The sequence below is a fragment of the Hippocampus comes genome, unplaced genomic scaffold, assembly GCF_001891065.2.
Source record: "Hippocampus comes isolate QL1 unplaced genomic scaffold, H_comes_QL1_v1.1 scaffold94, whole genome shotgun sequence".
NCBI classification, from domain to species: domain Eukaryota; kingdom Metazoa; phylum Chordata; class Actinopteri; order Syngnathiformes; family Syngnathidae; genus Hippocampus; species Hippocampus comes.
This window is the reverse complement of record NW_017806059.1, coordinates 3675985-3693720: the sequence shown is the minus strand read 5'-3', so window position 1 is coordinate 3693720 and position 17736 is coordinate 3675985. Positions and strand designations below refer to the sequence as shown.

General features: G+C 41.9%; 1 protein-coding gene across 1 annotated transcript in view; it reads left to right on the top strand.

The window, feature by feature from the left end:
* The window catches only part of LOC109529648 (CUB and sushi domain-containing protein 3-like), a 447797-nt gene that overhangs the window by 23792 nt on the left and 406269 nt on the right, over positions 1-17736 (top strand). Inside the window, exon 2 of the mRNA XM_019893029.1 lies at positions 16152-16374. Coding sequence (XP_019748588.1) covers positions 16152-16374 — 223 coding nt within the window. The remainder of the gene's footprint in view (positions 1-16151; positions 16375-17736) is intronic.

The following is a 17736-nucleotide window of genomic DNA, read 5'->3' as shown; positions in this document are numbered from 1 at the left end:
TTCATTTAAAAAAAGTATGTTAATACTTTAATGCTTTTGTTCTGTTGATGTTTGGTATGGACTGTCAACATATACGGTTTTTTATATGTATCGTATCTTGTGCTGACCCGGCCCACCTGTCAAATTTAGAAATCAATGTGGCCCCCGAGCCAAAAAGTTTGCCCACCCCTGCTCTAGAAATCTCTGGTAATCGTAACTGTCAAACTGAGAACTGTGCAACAGCTAGGGTCATTTTTGTAGTCAGCCAGGCTGCTTGCTGAGACTCCCTGTGAGAGCCCGACCTGCGTGTACATGATACTGATTCATACAATTGAACCACGTTATCCCCACTGTGCATTCACAGTATGTAGTTAATTTGTTTTCTCATCAGACTATATGTTTGTTGTGGCACGAACGCGCTGATTGAAGAAAGCCCCCGTGAGCGGGTGAAGCAAACAAAACGATAAGGGTCGGAAGGCAACTGAGCCGTGACAGCTGAGTTTAAAGAAGACACAGTGTAGGTCTAGGTGATGAATAGATTTAATGTACAGCCTTTTGTATGCATAAGGAAACACATGTTGGGTTGTCCTTTGAAGCAACAACATGCATGTGTAAAACGTTATTTTTAAAACTGAGGCTTTCATGGAGCTGGCAGCACTTAGCACATTCCAAGCCTGTGTGATGCACCACACTGAATCGATTCTAATTCATAATAGATAGCTTATGGGGACAAAAGAGAAAACAAGATGGGTAAAGGCAGAGGGGGCTCAGAAAAATAGCGAAGGAGTTGTTGAGCAGAGAGAAGAATATAGACATCCACGGAAAACAATCGCCTATGGAGGCAACGAATGAAAATGAGTTAAGTGGGGGTGGGGAAATGCAGGCACCATGAGAGACTACTGAGGATAGTTCAGATTGAAGTAAACACTCACATCTACAAAGAGTGAAATAGTTGTCCTGGAAATTCAGATATCTCATCCCAACACAGACACGATTAAGCATTCAATCAAGCAGTTTTATTTGGAATCACCTTACATCCATACAATATTAGGGAGGCACGGTGGAATACTGGTTAGCATGTCCACCTCACAGTGTAGGGGTGCTGGGTTCGATTCCAGGCCCCAGCCTTCCTCTGTGGAGTTTGCATGTTCTCCCCGTTCCTGCGTGGGTTTTCTCCAGGTACTCTAATTTCCTCCCACATTCCAAAAACATGCACAGCAGCTTAAAAGAGCACTCTAAATAGTCCCTAGGTGTGATTTGTGAGAATTAATGGTTGCTCGTCTTTGTGTGCCCTGCAATAGAGGGCTCCGTCCTTTCAGCAATTACCCACAATGCACTACCGGCGGCCATATTGGAGGGCTGTTATAAACAAGCCATACATGAAGTCTTACTTTTCATACATGAAGTCTTTCATGTATGGCTTGTTTATAACAGCCCTCCAATATGGCCGCCGGTAGTGCATTGTGGGTAATTGCTAAAAGGACGGAGCCCTCTATTGGCTGGAAACCAGTTCAGGGCATCCCCCGGCTACTGCCCAAAGACAGCTGGGATAGGCTCGAGCGCGGTCGCGAACCTCGTGAGAATCAGCGGATTAGAAAATGGATGGACATACAATATTAATGGAAAAAACGACCCATATTACGGGGACTTGCACAGTCCTACAAGATCAACTCCAGAAGACGTCCTTCCGCTGATGTTGTGTAGATACAAAAGAGAACATACAAATAGAACATTCCACAGTATGAGTCCATGTGGGTCACCTCTACTTGCTACACTTGGAATTTTACATTTAATTAAATGAAGCACTGTGCTCATACAACAAAGCTCCAAAATCTGATATTTTCCCTTGGAAATCTCCCTCTAAACCCAAAATGATTGCAGCAGTTAGAAATGTGTGAGAACCTCACAAGAACCTCAGAAATCCAGTGCACTCAACTTGCACTTACGGGATGATGGAGCAGGTCTCATGGTTCATATATTTGTTATATGGTCATTTCACCAGTCTCTAAAAAGAGTGCAAGTAAAAGTACAGGAAAAAATGCAGGTATTTTTAAAGTAATAATGTGTCATATGCAGTGTTGGGAGTAACTAGTTACCAAAAGTAATGTGTTAGCATAATGCATTACATTTAGGCAGTAGCAAAGAAATAAAAGTTACTCATTATGACAGTTAATTAAATTTTGGGACCACAAGACAAAATTAATCACCAAAAGTATTCGAGAAAGTGGTCCATTAGATCTGGGGTGCCCAAGTCTGGTCGTCATGTGCCGCTATCAGGCCTGTTTTAGATGTCTCTCTCGCAAATCAATGCTGTTGTTCAATCCAGAATTTTTCATCTAAGGCAGCAGGCTAAGGTAAAGCCTCTCCTTTCTCAACAACACTCCGAAACAGTAATCCATGCCTTCATTACATCTTAGGTGGATGACTGTAATGCCCTTTTTTGGAGTCAGCCACTCCTCTCTCAAAAATCTCCAGTTGATCCAAAAAGCTGCCGCTCGCCTCCTACCTCGTGCTTGTCAGAGAGAGCGCTCCCTGTACATTTTATAGTTCCGGTTAAGATACTTTTATTTGTTTTCAAAACTTTAAATGGTCTCTTACCGATCTGAGCACCAAACACTCCTAGAGATACCATGAACTAAGCGGAGGCTCAGAGGGAATCAAGACCTTTCCATTGCCAGTCCTTCCCTTTGGAATGACCTTCTGTTAATTATTTGGCAAGCCACCTCTGTGTCCATTTTTAAAACTCATTTTAAGACACATTTTTATTCTTTCAACTCAGCATGAGACTCGGCATTGTTCCAGTGTTTTATGGTAGCTGTTGTATATGTGTCAGTATAAATTGATACGTTCATTGATTAATGATTGAATTGGTAAAAAACAAAAAAAAAACAAAAAAAAAACTGATACTGCGATAGTACACTTGCCTGACTTGTGCATGGGCAGCGTTGGATCGGTCAATGTGGATGTGTGTGATTGTTCGTCTCTTTGAGTGTTGGTAAAAAGAACTTTTTAATTTGTGTTATTAATTTAGTCTTTTCCTGATTTCTTCTCCATTTACAGCACTTTTATATGGTCATTTTAATATACTACGTTGAGTTGAGTGTCACAAAAACAGGTTGGGGACCACTGCTCAATGTTACAATGTAACAGTTGCCAATCAGTTATCTAATAAAATGATGAAATCCAAAAATAAAATTAATCATAGTTGCAAGGGATGCTTATTAAATAGCGATGAAATCCATCCTCGTTTGATGGGTGGGTTGTGTATAGTCAAAGTCCGTGTGTTGCCGCTCTGGATTTGGAGAATAAATCCTAGTTGCAAACAAGCCAGCGAGTTACAGTGGACATCATATCATAACAATGTCCACTTGGAAAGTCCGCCTTCAAAATTACTTTTCAAAATCCGTCATTTGTATTTTCCTGTTCAGTTACCTGCGTGTACATTAATAATGAATTCCACTCAGGTAGCTCAGATCAACCAATCAGAGGAAACATTTATGTATGTGTGTGTGCGTGTGCATGAGTGCGTGATTTGTATTTTCCTGTTCAGTTACCTGCGTGTACATTAATAATGAATTCCACTCAGGTAGCTCAGATCAACCAATCAGAGGAAACATTTATGTATGTGTGTGTGCGTGTGCATGTGTGCGTGTGCATGTGTGTGCGTGTGTGTGCGTGCGTGCGTGCCTGCGTGCGTGCGTGCATGTGTCCTATGACAGCACTTGTGATTCTCGTGGTCCTGGGTAGATTTCATTTGCATCGCAACACATAAGATTTTACACTGACCTGATTTACTATATCAGGTCAGCTGGTGTTTTGTATTTTATGCATTTTGCCACAATGTTCATAGTTCGCTGATTTGATCAATGACATCATTGTCAATGACCAGTCCCGTGAAATAAGAAATTACACCTGCAATGTTACATGTGGTGGGTTGCCAAAAGGAAATTTTGGCATTCAGTTATAGATTTTGCCGCTGGTCATATGTAACTCATATTAACTTTTGTTTTGCTCCATGGAGAACCCTCACTGCACCTTGTGTGTCCTTGTATGCATCTGCTTATCGCTAACTGTACTGCTGTCTTTTGCGATACAGAAGTGTAAATGACTAAAGTACCAAGAGTGTCATTGTATAAGTTAGAGAATTGATCTTTGTTTTATCAGATGTGACTACCGCTCAAATAGTATTAATCCCCATGCCACTCCAACAGGCGTAATGGTACTTTTTGTTGTTTTTGTGTGTATTGACATTTGGAAACAAAGCCGACATACAGTCATGAGGATCTTCTTTTGTTTTGCCGCCGTGTAAATGATCTTTATGAAACAAAGATTTCTCTTCAACTGTCACTTAATATGGCAACCTCGCTTCATCTTGGTCTCACTGCCTTCAAAGATACTACAGTACCTGTATATGCAAAAGTCAGTACAGTCCAACTCAACTCAACTTTATTTATACAGCACTTTAAAAACATCTACAGCTGCATACAAATTGCTGGACATGAAGTAAAAATGGGACATACGAAACCAAGACAGCTAAAACGTGCAATTAATAACATAAAACCACTAGACAAAATAAAACACTACAACAGTGGCGAGTCTCATGCGTAGTTGAAAGCCAAAGAATGAAAATGTGTTCTAACATGTGTTTAAAAGATGACAAGGGTGCTTGCCTAACGGTTACAGAAGGTCATTCCAAAGAGAAGTCCCCGCAATGGTAATAGTTCAATCCCCTCTGAGGCTCCGCTTAGTCCTTGGTACATCCGGTAACGTTCGGTCCCCAGACCTGAGGCACCAGGCAGGTGTGTAGAAGGAGAAGCTCAGGGAAGTCAGGTGGGGCAATGCCATTTAAAGATTTAAAGACAAAAAAAAAAAAAAAAAATCAAAAGAACTCTAAACTTTACCTTTACCCAGTGTAGGGAGGCCAGAATTGGAATGATGTGCTTTCTCCGAAGCACTCCACTTACGAGGCGAACAAAAGCTTTAGTGCCTTTCAGACCAAAAAGCTCAAGAACTTTAAGTTCCTGATAGTGGGAGTTGTCATTTTCAATGCCATCCTGGCTGTACACAGTCTTTGAAACAATTTATCTGTTTATTTTATGGGGGCGGATTCCCATAATACACATAACAGTTCCACCTCTTTGTAGCCTGTCATGGAGCTATAATTCACCGTGTGCTCTAATGTATGTGATATGTAACTTGTTACTTTTTCTACCCTGCTTGTAGGTGCTTTTGTTTTGCCATGTTTAACTCAGCTGTCTGTAGCCTGGCCAGCATTACAAATACTTTTCCTTACCCGGAAAAATAAAAGTAAAATAAATTAATTATATGACTTTATTGTAGGCGGCCCGGTGTTCGAATGGTTAGTGCGTCGACCTCACAGTGCAGAGGTACTGGGTTCGATTCCAGCTCTGGCCTTCCTGTGTCGAGTTTGCATGTTTTCCCCGTGCCTGCGTGGGTTTTCTCCGGGTACTCCGGTTTCCTCCCACATTCCAAAAATATGCATGGCAGGCTGATTGAACACTCTTAATGGTCCCTAGATGTGAGTGTGAGCGCGTATGGTTGTTCGTCTCTGTGTGCCGTGCGATTGGCTGGCAGGGTGTCCCTCGCCTACTGCCCAAAGACAGCTGGGATAGGCTCCAGCACCGCCTGCGACCTTTGTGAGGATCAAGCGGGTCAGAAAATGGATGGATGGATGGATGGATGAACTTTATTGTAAGTGACTGATGGTGTAGTGGTACACTCGTTTGACTTGTATGCGGGTAGCGTGGGATCAGTTCCCACTTGATGACAGCGTAGATGTGGGTGTGAATGGTTGTTTGGCTCTATATTTGCCCTGTGACTGGCGACAAGTTCAGGGTGTAATCCGCCTCCCGCCTGAAGTCAGCTGCGATGGGCTCCAGCACCTCCCCGTAACCCTGTTCAGGATAAGTGATGTTGAAAATGGATGGATGGATATGACTTTATTGACAGCTCTTATGGGGTTGTTAAATACAGCAGCATGGAGTATGTGGTATCTGTAATGGAAAGTTGGACAATTTGGGTGGTGTGTGTCGCGGCGGGGACAATTGTACATTGCAATTTTTTGTTTGTGCACCTAAAAAATACAACCAGAAACCATGCTGAATTTCCCAGAGCGACACTCTGGCCAACTTGACATTGTTTGGAACTTGGAGGAGTTCTGCCCTGCCACACGACATTTGCTGTCATGGCGAGCTCCTGGCTTGTGATTCCTATTTCTCTGATTGAATCAAGGGTCATATCACAATGCGCTTTCCAACTAACATACCAGCGCAAAATTAATTTTGCTACTGAATGTGAAATATCTGACACGGGAAAAAACTGCTGGTTTGCAAGGCAGAGCAGTTCAGACTAGACATAGTCAGACTTGCCTCCACACACATCTTGGGCTGTATTACCAGTACTTTCAAGAGGCATTGAACGCTCTTTGACTCTGGAGTTGACCACGGTGAGAGGCACAGAGCAGGTGTAGTCATACTTATTGGCCCCAGCGTGGCGCCTGTCCATTCGGGTTCACCCCGGTGGACATAAAGGTAGCCTTCCTTCGCCTTCGGGTTGGGGGGGGTGGTGTTTGGGGTATCGACTTGAGACGTCGTGAATCAGTCATCAGAATACTTTGAAGAAGTCCTCAATTCCACTGACACCCCTTGCTTTGAGGAAGCAGGGTCTGGGAACTCTGAGTTGGGCTCTCCTATCTCTGGGGTTGAAGTCACCGAAGTGATTAAAAAAATAATTGGTGGCGAAGTCCCAACGGTGGATGTGATCTGCCCACAGTTCCAAAAGGCTCTGGATGTTAGGGGGCTGTCCTGTTTGACACGCCTCTACAACATCGCGTGGAAATCGGGGGCAGGGCCTCTGAATTGGCAGACTGGGATGGTGGTCTCCCTTCACGAGAAAGGGGACCAGAGGGTGTGTTCCAACTCCAGAGGAATCACACTCCTCAGCCTCCCTGGTAAGAGTTATTCAGGGCTGCTGGTGAGGAGGGTGTGTCGCAAGGTCGGATCTCAGATTCAGGATGAGCAGTGAAGTTTTCTAACTGGGGTCCATTTCACCAAGAGTCTATGACAAACTCTGTGTCTAATACTGAGTTGCTATACTCTGAGATTGGATCTCTGGGTTTCCAATTCCAGAGAAGCTGATATTCATTCATTCATTTTCTGAACCGCGTCATCCTCACTAGGGTCGCGGGGGGTGCTGGAGCCTATCCCAGCTGTCTACGGGCAGTAGGCGGGGGACACCCTGAATCGGTTGCCAGCCACTCGCAGGGCACACAAAGACGAACAACCATCCACGCCCACACTCACACCCAGGGACAATTTAGAGTGTTCAATCAGCCTGCCATGCATATTTTTGGAATGTGGGAGGAAACCTGAGTATCCGGAGAAATCCCACGGAGGCCCGGGGAGAACATGCAAACTCCACACAGGGAGGCCGGAGCTGGAATTGAACCCGGTACCTCTGCACTGAGAAGTCGACGTGCTAACCACTGGACTACTGGGCCGCCGAGAAGCTGATATGAATGTTTTTAATCAACTCGGAGTGTCTTCACCTGGAGTTCAGCACGTGCACCATAACTATGAAAAGCCAGTATCAATGGATCCACAGTTTTACGAGTCACCATGGTAACAGGGAAGAGGACGGCTGCGTTTCTCACCCTACTACAACTGGAAATATTAATACACTCAAACAGCGAGTCTGAACACATTTCAGGAAGAAGTGCAATACGGCTGCAGCTCTGAAAGAAGGAGACACCATGGAAAACATTGGGAGGGAGACACCATGGAGAACATTTGTCAGTGCGTAACTTTCAACTTTGCACTCACAATAACATAATAGGGGAAAAATGTTGCCTATTAATTTATTTCATTTCGGTGCAATCTTGTGGGGGATACATGCACTTGGCAACAGCTGGATATGAAATATAAAAACATTGTCCAAACAGCTGAGTCCTCAGCATAACACACTTTTCTGACCGCCCTGCAATGAGTTGCCTTAATTAAGTGCTCTGCGCTGTGTGTCAGTGGGTCCCCGCGGTCTCCTTCTGGTAGCCAATTGTATGCCGCTTCAGTGGAGCTGGTGGACCGCCCTTGCTCCATCGACGTGAGTGGTGCCTGTTCTCCTCTCTTGGCTGGGTTGGATGGGGTACTCTGTCCGCATTGTGCGATTCACTTGCAGTAAACACACATTCAGGGGTTGCTTGGTTTCGGATCACTCCCAAGTTCCAATAAAAATTTCTTCTGACCATGTCAACTTCCTGATTTGGTACAGGGGTTGAGAATCAACATAGTCCCTCCAATTACACAGTTGGGTCCACTACCCCCATCCTGTTCCCTTTTCTGTCCCTGTTCTATCCTTTTCTATCCAGCCTTTTATTGTCCATACCTTCCCTCACAGTGGGCAACATGACTGTCCTACAAAGAATTCAATTCCAGTGTGACATTGCAATATTCAGATAATGCTGTCTTGTTTATTTTACCTTAAGCTAGTGTCCTGTCGTTACATGTTTATTTTTCTTTCTGTCCTATTTTCTTCTTTTATGTAGCTCCCCTGTTAAACCACAATCTGTCTGACTGCAAACTTGACTAAATATCCATCACAATGCAAATGACCACAATATATAAAACTCCAATGTTGCACAGAAAAACTGTTAGAGATACACATCCTCCATTATTATTAAAAAATCAGTCAAACTGAATGGATAGGTTTAACACACACACACACACACACACACACACACACACACGCACACATTGGATGAATGGGATCTACATCAGGCTGAGGTTGCAGTGTGCTGCGACTAATTCAGAGTGCATGATAAATATCCTAAAGTAAGATTTTTTTTTTGTGCATGACGAATGAGTTTCTTTTTTTTCCCAACACCAACATTTTTTAATCTAATTATTCAATCAGAGCGGCACGCTGCATGACTGGTTGAGCAGCACGGTGGTTGACTGGTTAGCACGTTTGCCTTACAGAGGTCATTGCTTTGACTCCAGGCTCCGCCGTTCCTTTGTGGAGCTTGCACGATCTCTCCATGCCAGCGTGGGTTTTTTTTCTGAGTGCTCTCGTTTCCTCCCACATTCCAAACACATGCAAGCACATTAATTGAACACTCTAAATTCCGTAGATGAAATTGGGAGTATGAATGGTTGTTTGCCTATGTGTGACTTGCGATTGTCTGGCGACCAGTTCAGGGTGTATCCTGCCAACAACCAGCTTGGATTGGCTCCAGGAAATCCTTGAGAGTATAAGCTGTTTGGAAAATGGATGAATAGATGGATTATTCATTCAGTAGAAAAACAACAGGAACTTGAGTATTATCCATCCGTCCGTCTGTTCATCCATCCATTTTCTCCAGTATACCACTGGAGCCTATCCGAGCTGAGTTTGGCCTTGAGTACACCCTGGAATGCTTACTCATCACTAGTGAGGCACATAAGACCAACAGCCATTTACATCTCTACAATTTTTAATCTTTGGTTAACCAAAAATACAATATACCGAAGGCAGAGTACCCAGAAAAAAGGCATTAAAGATGGAAACACATTTGAAATACCGGGAATTGCTTTTTGTGTGTCGCAGCTCTCAATTGCCTGGTTTTGTCCAAAAATAAGTAATTCACTCATCTCGACAAAGCATTCAAAATTTCCTTCATAACACTTGGGGGTGGGAGGGGACGGGCAAACACTACTCTCTGTTTTATGAACATAGTATTAATAACAATATCAATAAATACAATTAAAAACGACAAACTCATCTGTTGGGTTTACGTACACTTACTGTGTTTGGATTTACAGTGTACACAGCTATTTTTGCCAGCTCTAATGTTATCACGAGATGGAAAAACTGTTCAGTTTGCTTCAGCACACAGAGTAAAAAGGGCACTTGTACCAGACTACTGTAAATAATAATTTCATAATATGCTAATTTTCGGTAGGGTGTTTCTGGTCTGTGTAGAGTTCACTTTATATTTGATTAGTCTGGTCATGATTCATGATCTATCAGTTTCATAAATTGGTTTACTGAAGCAAATCCGAAAAATGTGAACAAACTGCAATAAATGTGCTGTGTGTAATTCCGATATTTTTTTAAATTCTAGTTTCATAAGAGCAGGTGTGTCTCAATATGGTGAATCAGATTACAGATAATGACTGTACATGAAACAGTAATGTCATGTAGCTCGCCCATCCCCCTAAATTGAGAAATGCAAACATGGTTGTAATTTGTTGAGGTGCAAAACTGAATTGCATCATAGTGAGAGCTATTTGTAATATTTTAACGACTACATTCAGCTACATTGGAAATGTGACGAAATATTTTAAACAGAGAGAAACAGAATAGAGCGGCCCGGTAGTCCAGTGGTTAGCACGTCGACTTCACAGTGCAGAGGTACCGGGTTCAATTCCAGCTCCGGCCTCCCTGTGTGGAGTTTGCATGTTTTCCCCGAGCCTGCGTGGGTTTTCTCCGGGTACTCCGGTTTCCTCCCACATTCCAAAAACATGCATGGCAGGCTGGTTGAACACTCTAAATTGTCCCTAGGTGTGAGTGTGTATGTGGGGGCGAATGGTTGTTCGTCTCTGTGTGCCCTGCGTTTGGCTGGCAGCCTATTCAGGGTGTACCCCGCCTACTGCCCGAAGAGAGCTGGGATAGGCTCCAGCACCCCCCACGACCCTGGTGAGGATCAAGCGGTTCGGAAAATGAATGAATGAATAAGAAACAGAATACACAAGCACATGTTACATTGTGCACGATATAGTGTTCATGAAAGATATGCAGGTGTGTGTGTGACAAACGGGTGAAGTGACCAAACTTGTGCCAATATCAAAATTTCCTATGCATATGAGTACCGTGTCGTGCCAAGTTGCCAACCAAAAATTTTACATTGTATAAAAATAAATAAATAAAATTGAATTACATTGCTTTCCATCAAGCCTATAAGATGCAGCCCACAGATGCATGTAAGTGTTCAAACAAATTAACAGTCAACAGAAACTGTGAGAACACAATCAGTGCTCTTGGCAGAGTGTCTACTTGTTAAAATTCAAATGGAAGAATAAACATCGAGAGTGAGAAAGTTTTCTCATCTGGAATTTAGGGTATGTTAGCCAATCCGTTTTTTTTTTTTTTGTTTTGTTTTTTGTTTTGTTTTTGTTTCCCTGTCTGGAGAAACTTAATCATGCAACCAATTACTTGTTAAAGTTTGTACAATCAGTGGGATCAGTTGCAATGCATATATGTGAATGATAAAAGTAAATTGCACATTTGTCGAAGGAAATGTAAGGTGCTTCATGAAATGTTTTGTAAAAGGTATGTTCATTTAATTTCAACATTTTCCTTATGTTCTTGTGCTTCTTTATACCAAAACAAAGGAAAGACATATTGTTTTGGTTATTTATAGCAAAGTATGGTATCATTTTAATGGTCCGGCCCACTTGACATCTACCCAGGCCGTATGTGGCCCACCATGTGAAATGAGTTTGACACCCCTGCTCTAAATTGTCCCTAGGTGTGAGTGTGTATGTGGGGGCGAATGGTTGTTCGTCTCTGTGTGCCCTGCGTTTGGCTGGCAGCCTATTCAGGGTGTACCCCGCCTACTGCCCGAAGAGAGCTGGGATAGGCTCCAGCACCCCCCGCGACCCTGGTGAGGATCAAGCGGTTCGGAAAATGAATGAATGAATAAGAAACAGAATACACAAGCACATGTTACATTGTGCACGATATAGTGTTCATGAAAGATATGCAGGTGTGTGTGTGACAAACGGGTGCAGTGACCAAACTTGTGCCAATATCAAAATTTCCTATGCATATGAGTACCGTGTCGTGCCAAGTTGCCAACCAAAAATTTTACATTGTATAAAAATAAATAAATAAAATTGAATTACATTGCTTTCCATCAAGCCTATAAGATGCAGCCCACAGATGCATGTAAGTGTTCAAACAAATTAACAGTCAACAGAAACTGTGAGAACACAATCAGTGCTCTTGGCAGAGTGTCTACTTGTTAAAATTCAAATGGAAGAATAAACATCGAGAGTGAGAAAGTTTTCTCATCTGGAATTTAGGGTATGTTAGCCAATCCGTTTTTTTTTTTTTTGTTTTGTTTTTTGTTTTGTTTTTGTTTCCCTGTCTGGAGAAACTTAATCATGCATACCAAGGCCAGTTGTTGTCATCATTACTGCTTGTCTTCCTAAGTCTTATTCATAAATGAATGGTAATTCAAATTACCTCAGTTTGACATAGTTGTTTTTTTTTTTAATGGAATTTCTTTTTAAAATTATTAGAAAAGTTAAACTGTTCTGTTTATAATGTGATTAATGCTAATGATGGGCAATACCAAACAATTCTGATTTGATGCAAATTACTTTTTGGTAATTGTTATTACAATAACAGTACAGGCACCCACCCTTTGTGTGTGTGTGTGTGTGGTTTTTTTTTTTTTTTTTTTTTTTTACCCAAACCATAACCAATCATTTAACAATATTATTGTTCTTAAGAGATTAGTGGAAACATATTACATTACCGTAAGTTCTGGACGATAAGCCGCAAATTTTGTCACACGCTTTCAACTCTGCGGCTTATGTCAAGATTTTTCGAACGGCCACCATGGTGCGCTCGAGCATAAAAGGTAAGAGTGAGACCGGTAGATATATACGTGTCGAGGAAGACGCTATCATTTGTCCCACTGAAAACAACCGGCAATGAGAGGGCGCATTTGACCTGTTTTGGGCTGCACTGCATCCACGAAGGATTACCATGCCAAAAAACTTCCCGAAAGACATTGTCGTGAAAGTTGACACGAAAGCGTGGATGGTAGAAAGCCTAATTAAGGAGTGGTTGACCGAGTGTGGATTTTTTCACAGTAAAAAAGCATTACTCGACAGCGTTAACCAGCCCTGTTTGTGTTGTTTTACTACCGTTGTGCTGCTGTGTTATAGGCACTATTTGGAAAGTTAAGGTATGTTGTTAAAACTTTTAAAACTCTTTCTGTGTATCATCATTTTGTAAATATATTATGTAACAATGTGCGCTTATAGACAGGTGCGGCTTATGTGTGTACAACATGTTTTTTCCTTTAAAAATGCCGTGGGTGCGACTTATAATCAGGTGCTCTTTATAGTCCGGAAACTACGGGTACTTAATTTTTGTGAAGGATATGAAAGAAAGGTAGAGCGATCCTTTTTTTTTTTGTCAAATCCATTCAAATCCCCCCTCAGCCTATGACTGGCTTGAATAGCTTCCATATGCCTGATTCTCTAATGGCCCGTGTCCCCAGACTTATCGGCCACAGCGTGCTCCATGCACCCCCTGAGTGTGGCACTCCAAATAACTGAAAGGCACATTCCAAATAACGCTGCGGATTTACAAATGGTCGGTGTGTAGCATGCACGCTCGAACTGTATTTCTGAAGTCGATACCCATTTGATACTCACGAGAGCATTTAAATATAAAAATACTACTGAATCGATGGCTTATAATTAATACCCATTATTCTGTCATGCTTAATGTGGTAAAAGTGACTCCTGAAAGAGTAGGAACTTAAATGTCGAGGCAGTATGTTGCATAGGTTGTAAACTTTGTTGCAATCTTGTGACAGTGAAAGCCTAAGTCTTAAATTCACATCATGTCATGGCACTATACATTCAATTACATTTCTGTTGTGTTTTTTATTCAGCTTGTTCCTTAAATTTGTCACCATCCATAAAACTGAGTTAAACATGTGCAGATACATTGAAGGAACCTGTTTCAGGTGGTGTCATTCTTACTTTACGACCTCAAGAAAGAATGAGGAAGTAATGAGGCAACACGATCAATTGATCGATCTAACACCATACAAGAGCATCAATGTCACATCACCATTTATGCAATCACAGTTGGGATATTCTCTGTGTAAATCGCATGTGGAGTTTGCATATTCTCCTGTGCTTGCTTGAGTTTTCTGATGGTACCCGTATGCTGTCTTCCTCCCACATACCAAAAACACGCTCTGTTGGTATGGTTGGAAGGATGCATGGAGTGAACATGCAGCCTTCTGAAGGACAACTCTATGCACAAATATATACCCAAAACTTGGTTCTGCATCATTTTTTTTTTCAGAGATTATTTTCTTCTCGGACGGCACAGTGATTAACTAATTTGCACGTTCGCCTTGCAGTGCAGAGGTGCAGGCTTTGATTCCGCACTCCGGTCTTCCTGTGTGGAGTTTGCATGTTCTCACCTTGCCTCCGTGGGTTTTCTCCGGGTACTCCGGTTTCCTCCCACATTCCAAAAATATGCATGGCAGCTTAATAAAACACTCAAAATTGCCCCTAGGTGTAATTGTGAGTGCGAATGGCTGTTCGTCTATGTGTTCCCTGCGATCGGCTGGCAACCAGTTCAGGATGTACTAAACCTCTCCTGCCCGACACAGCTGGGGTTAGAAAATGGATGGTGTTTTTCATCTTTCACGCTGAAGACATGATGTTCATGATTTCCAAAGTCAATTTGAAATGTGGACCCGTCAGACTGCAGCACACTTTTTTTAATGTGTCAGTCCATCTCAAATGAGCTCAAACTCAGAGAAGTCAACGTGTTGCTGGTTGTTGTTGATATTTGCCTTTCCCTTTGCATGGTAGAGTTTTAAGTTTGAGATGTAGCGAGAAAATGTGGTAACTAATTATGGTTATTTGGATATGTTCTTTACACCATCGATTCCCAAACAGTGTGCCAGGCCACATTTGTGTACCATGAGAGCTCTTATGGTCTGCGGTGTTGTTGCAGTCCAGGAGGAGGCAACATATATAAGTGTACGTCTAAAGTCAGCACACATGTAGTAGAAGTCTGTGACATAGAAAGTAGGCAAAGCACACCTTTCATGCCATCAATTCACATGCAGAATATGTATTCTTCTTCACAAAACGTTCAACTGACTTACATCAAATGTTACTCTGTGTCCATAGCTTCTGCTTTACTGTTCAAACACATTCTTGTCCGGTAAACTACAATCATGTTCCTTAGTTTAACACATTTCAATGTAACATGTACTCAATATATTTACCCTTTAAACTAATAATCTTCATCATCAAATACATTACTGTTATAAATCTCTTCTACGTGTGCATTAGTCTTAACCTGTTCAAATATTCAAACTTACACAATAAACCATGAATTAGTATTCAAAGTAGTCATTTGTTTCTTTGCACTCTGATAAATGGACATTTGATAGCATTGTTCTTAAAAAACACATAAACATAAATATCATGTATTTAATATCGCTGATATCATTGGTTGTTGGTAATAAATTCAAAATGTGAACATTTGGTGACACACAAAACACGATCATATTGCATGAAAAATGTGTCAGAAACGTCTTTGGGAAAAGTAATGAAATGTTTCCTGACATCCCGGCGAACTCAACCCATTTTGCATTTCCCATGCTCTTGGCCATTACCAATAGCAGATTGGCTTATTCAACTCCACCTCAAAAGTGACACAAATACATTTGCAGTACCTGTTTCGAGACTCACACTTCTAACAATATAATCTATGACGTCTTTGGACACTTATAGTTTATATTGTACTCTAAAAGTATTCGTTTTGACCAAAGGAAGCAGAACACACGTTTCGTGTCTTTAGTTCACACGGAGATTATTTATTGTTCTTCCTCCGTGCATAGGCCTATGGCCTACTTTCAGCATGAGGAACTGCAATCGACTCGAATGAGTCATAATGGAACCAGATGCATTACATTTGAATTACCTGTTGATAAATTACAGAATAAAATAAAAATGAAAAAAAAAAGTATTTTCCAAGCAATTTTCTCTTGAAAATGCATTTGGACTTTATAGAGATCATACTTTGTACAGGATCATACAAAGGACAATAATTTTAACATAAAATATTAGCAAAAACAGCAACAACGTGGGTGGATGACACTGTCAGATATTCCTTCCCTGCTGATGATCTGGGATTTTGTTATCAAGAGTAGCATCTGCAAAGGCATCATGTACCCATTTCAGTTTCTGTAGCTTGGATGTCGACACCTATTGAATGGATGCGTCTTCTGAAGGGATGCCTCCAATCATTTCATTTTGTTTAATCTGTTGAGTGTTTTGAACACACGAGTCGTGACATTCACCTTGACTGAACCCACTTAATAGTCTTTTCTTCCCTTCCAGGTTTTATCCATACATGTGGAGGTACTTTAAAGGGGAGGAATGGGACCCTAGAAAGCCCTGGGTTTCCCTATGGTTATCCCAATGGAGCAAACTGTACTTGGGTGATCGTCGCTGGAGAGGGCAACAGGATTCATATAGTTTTTCAATCTTTTGCTCTGGAAGAAGAATATGACTTTTTGTCTCTGTATGATGGCCATCCACAAACTGCAAACTTCAGAACAAGGTAAGAATGTCTTGGTTGATCTGTTTGGGACCAACAGGTGGCTCTGTAGGGCACCTCCTACAGCGGCACACCTGTTGTTCATCATGTCATTAGTAGGTTTTCTGTCAAAAAGGACTCCCGGCCCGGCCACTCAGGGTCATTGTTGCTGTCACTGCTTCTGTTGGTTCATGTTTGTACCTTAATACCATATGGATTTTTGTTTGTATTGCGTTCACCTTGTTTTTGCATTCACCATGGGTTTTTGTTTGTTACTTTGGATTCTTGTTGTTACTTTTCGGGACTTTATTCTGAATTTAGTTTTCTCAGTGTTTTGTTAATATAGTTTGTCAAGTTCACCCTGCACCTCCCTCCTGCCTACTTTTTGGGGTCCTCCACCACCACACTTGTGACAAAGACATCTCCCTGCTTCTATTGTCCTTGAAGCTTATTTGAGTGAGGACTGCAAAATATGCACATAATTAGATTACAGGCACAATGTAACAATCATTTTGCACAATTACAGTTTCATGTCTTTTATGAAGAGCGGTGGTTGAAACACACTCAGCATGCGGGCCATTTGGCCAATCACATCCGAGGATCCATCCATCCATTTTCCGATCCGCTTAATCCTCACAAGGGTTGCGGGGGGTGCTGGAACCTATCCCAGCCGTCTTCGGGCAGTAGGCAGGGGACACCCTGAACCGGTTGCCAGCCAATCGCAGCACATCCGAGGATATAGGTTCATATATGAAAGCTGGAGTTGTCCCGATCTGGTCACCTGATCGGAATTTCACACAGGTCACATAATTGTCATTTTATGGGTACTGGATGAAAAATAATGGATTAAAAAAAACATATATATATATGTGTGTGTTTTTTTTTTTAAAGGTCACAACTTGACCAAATCAAGTCAAGTACAACTTTATTGTCAAATGCACTGTATGTGTAACATACAGCACCGATGACATTTCCTCCTTCTTTACCAGACAACAAAATACAGTGAAACTCCTCTAGAACGAAACCTACATGGGCGAAAATACCCCCTAATGGGAAAAAAATCATCATGCATTAACACCATTCCCATTCTCCTGCCCCCCATATGACAAAAAAAAAACCCTGTTGCGTTATACAAAATCATTTTCTCTGCTCCTGCCTCGCGAAGACATTCACTACAACGAAGTGTAATCCAACAGCGACCTCTACTGCTTCGTTTGGAAACGGCAACAGCAACCGCCACACTGGTTTACATAGTGAACAATGTTTATTTCGGTCACAGCTGCGAGTTTTCTGAATGCAACATACTCATAGCTTCTCAGCCATTGGCTTACCGAGCATCATCCTGGCCTCCGATTGGCCAAGCGGGACCCCACTGTCTATGTGTGT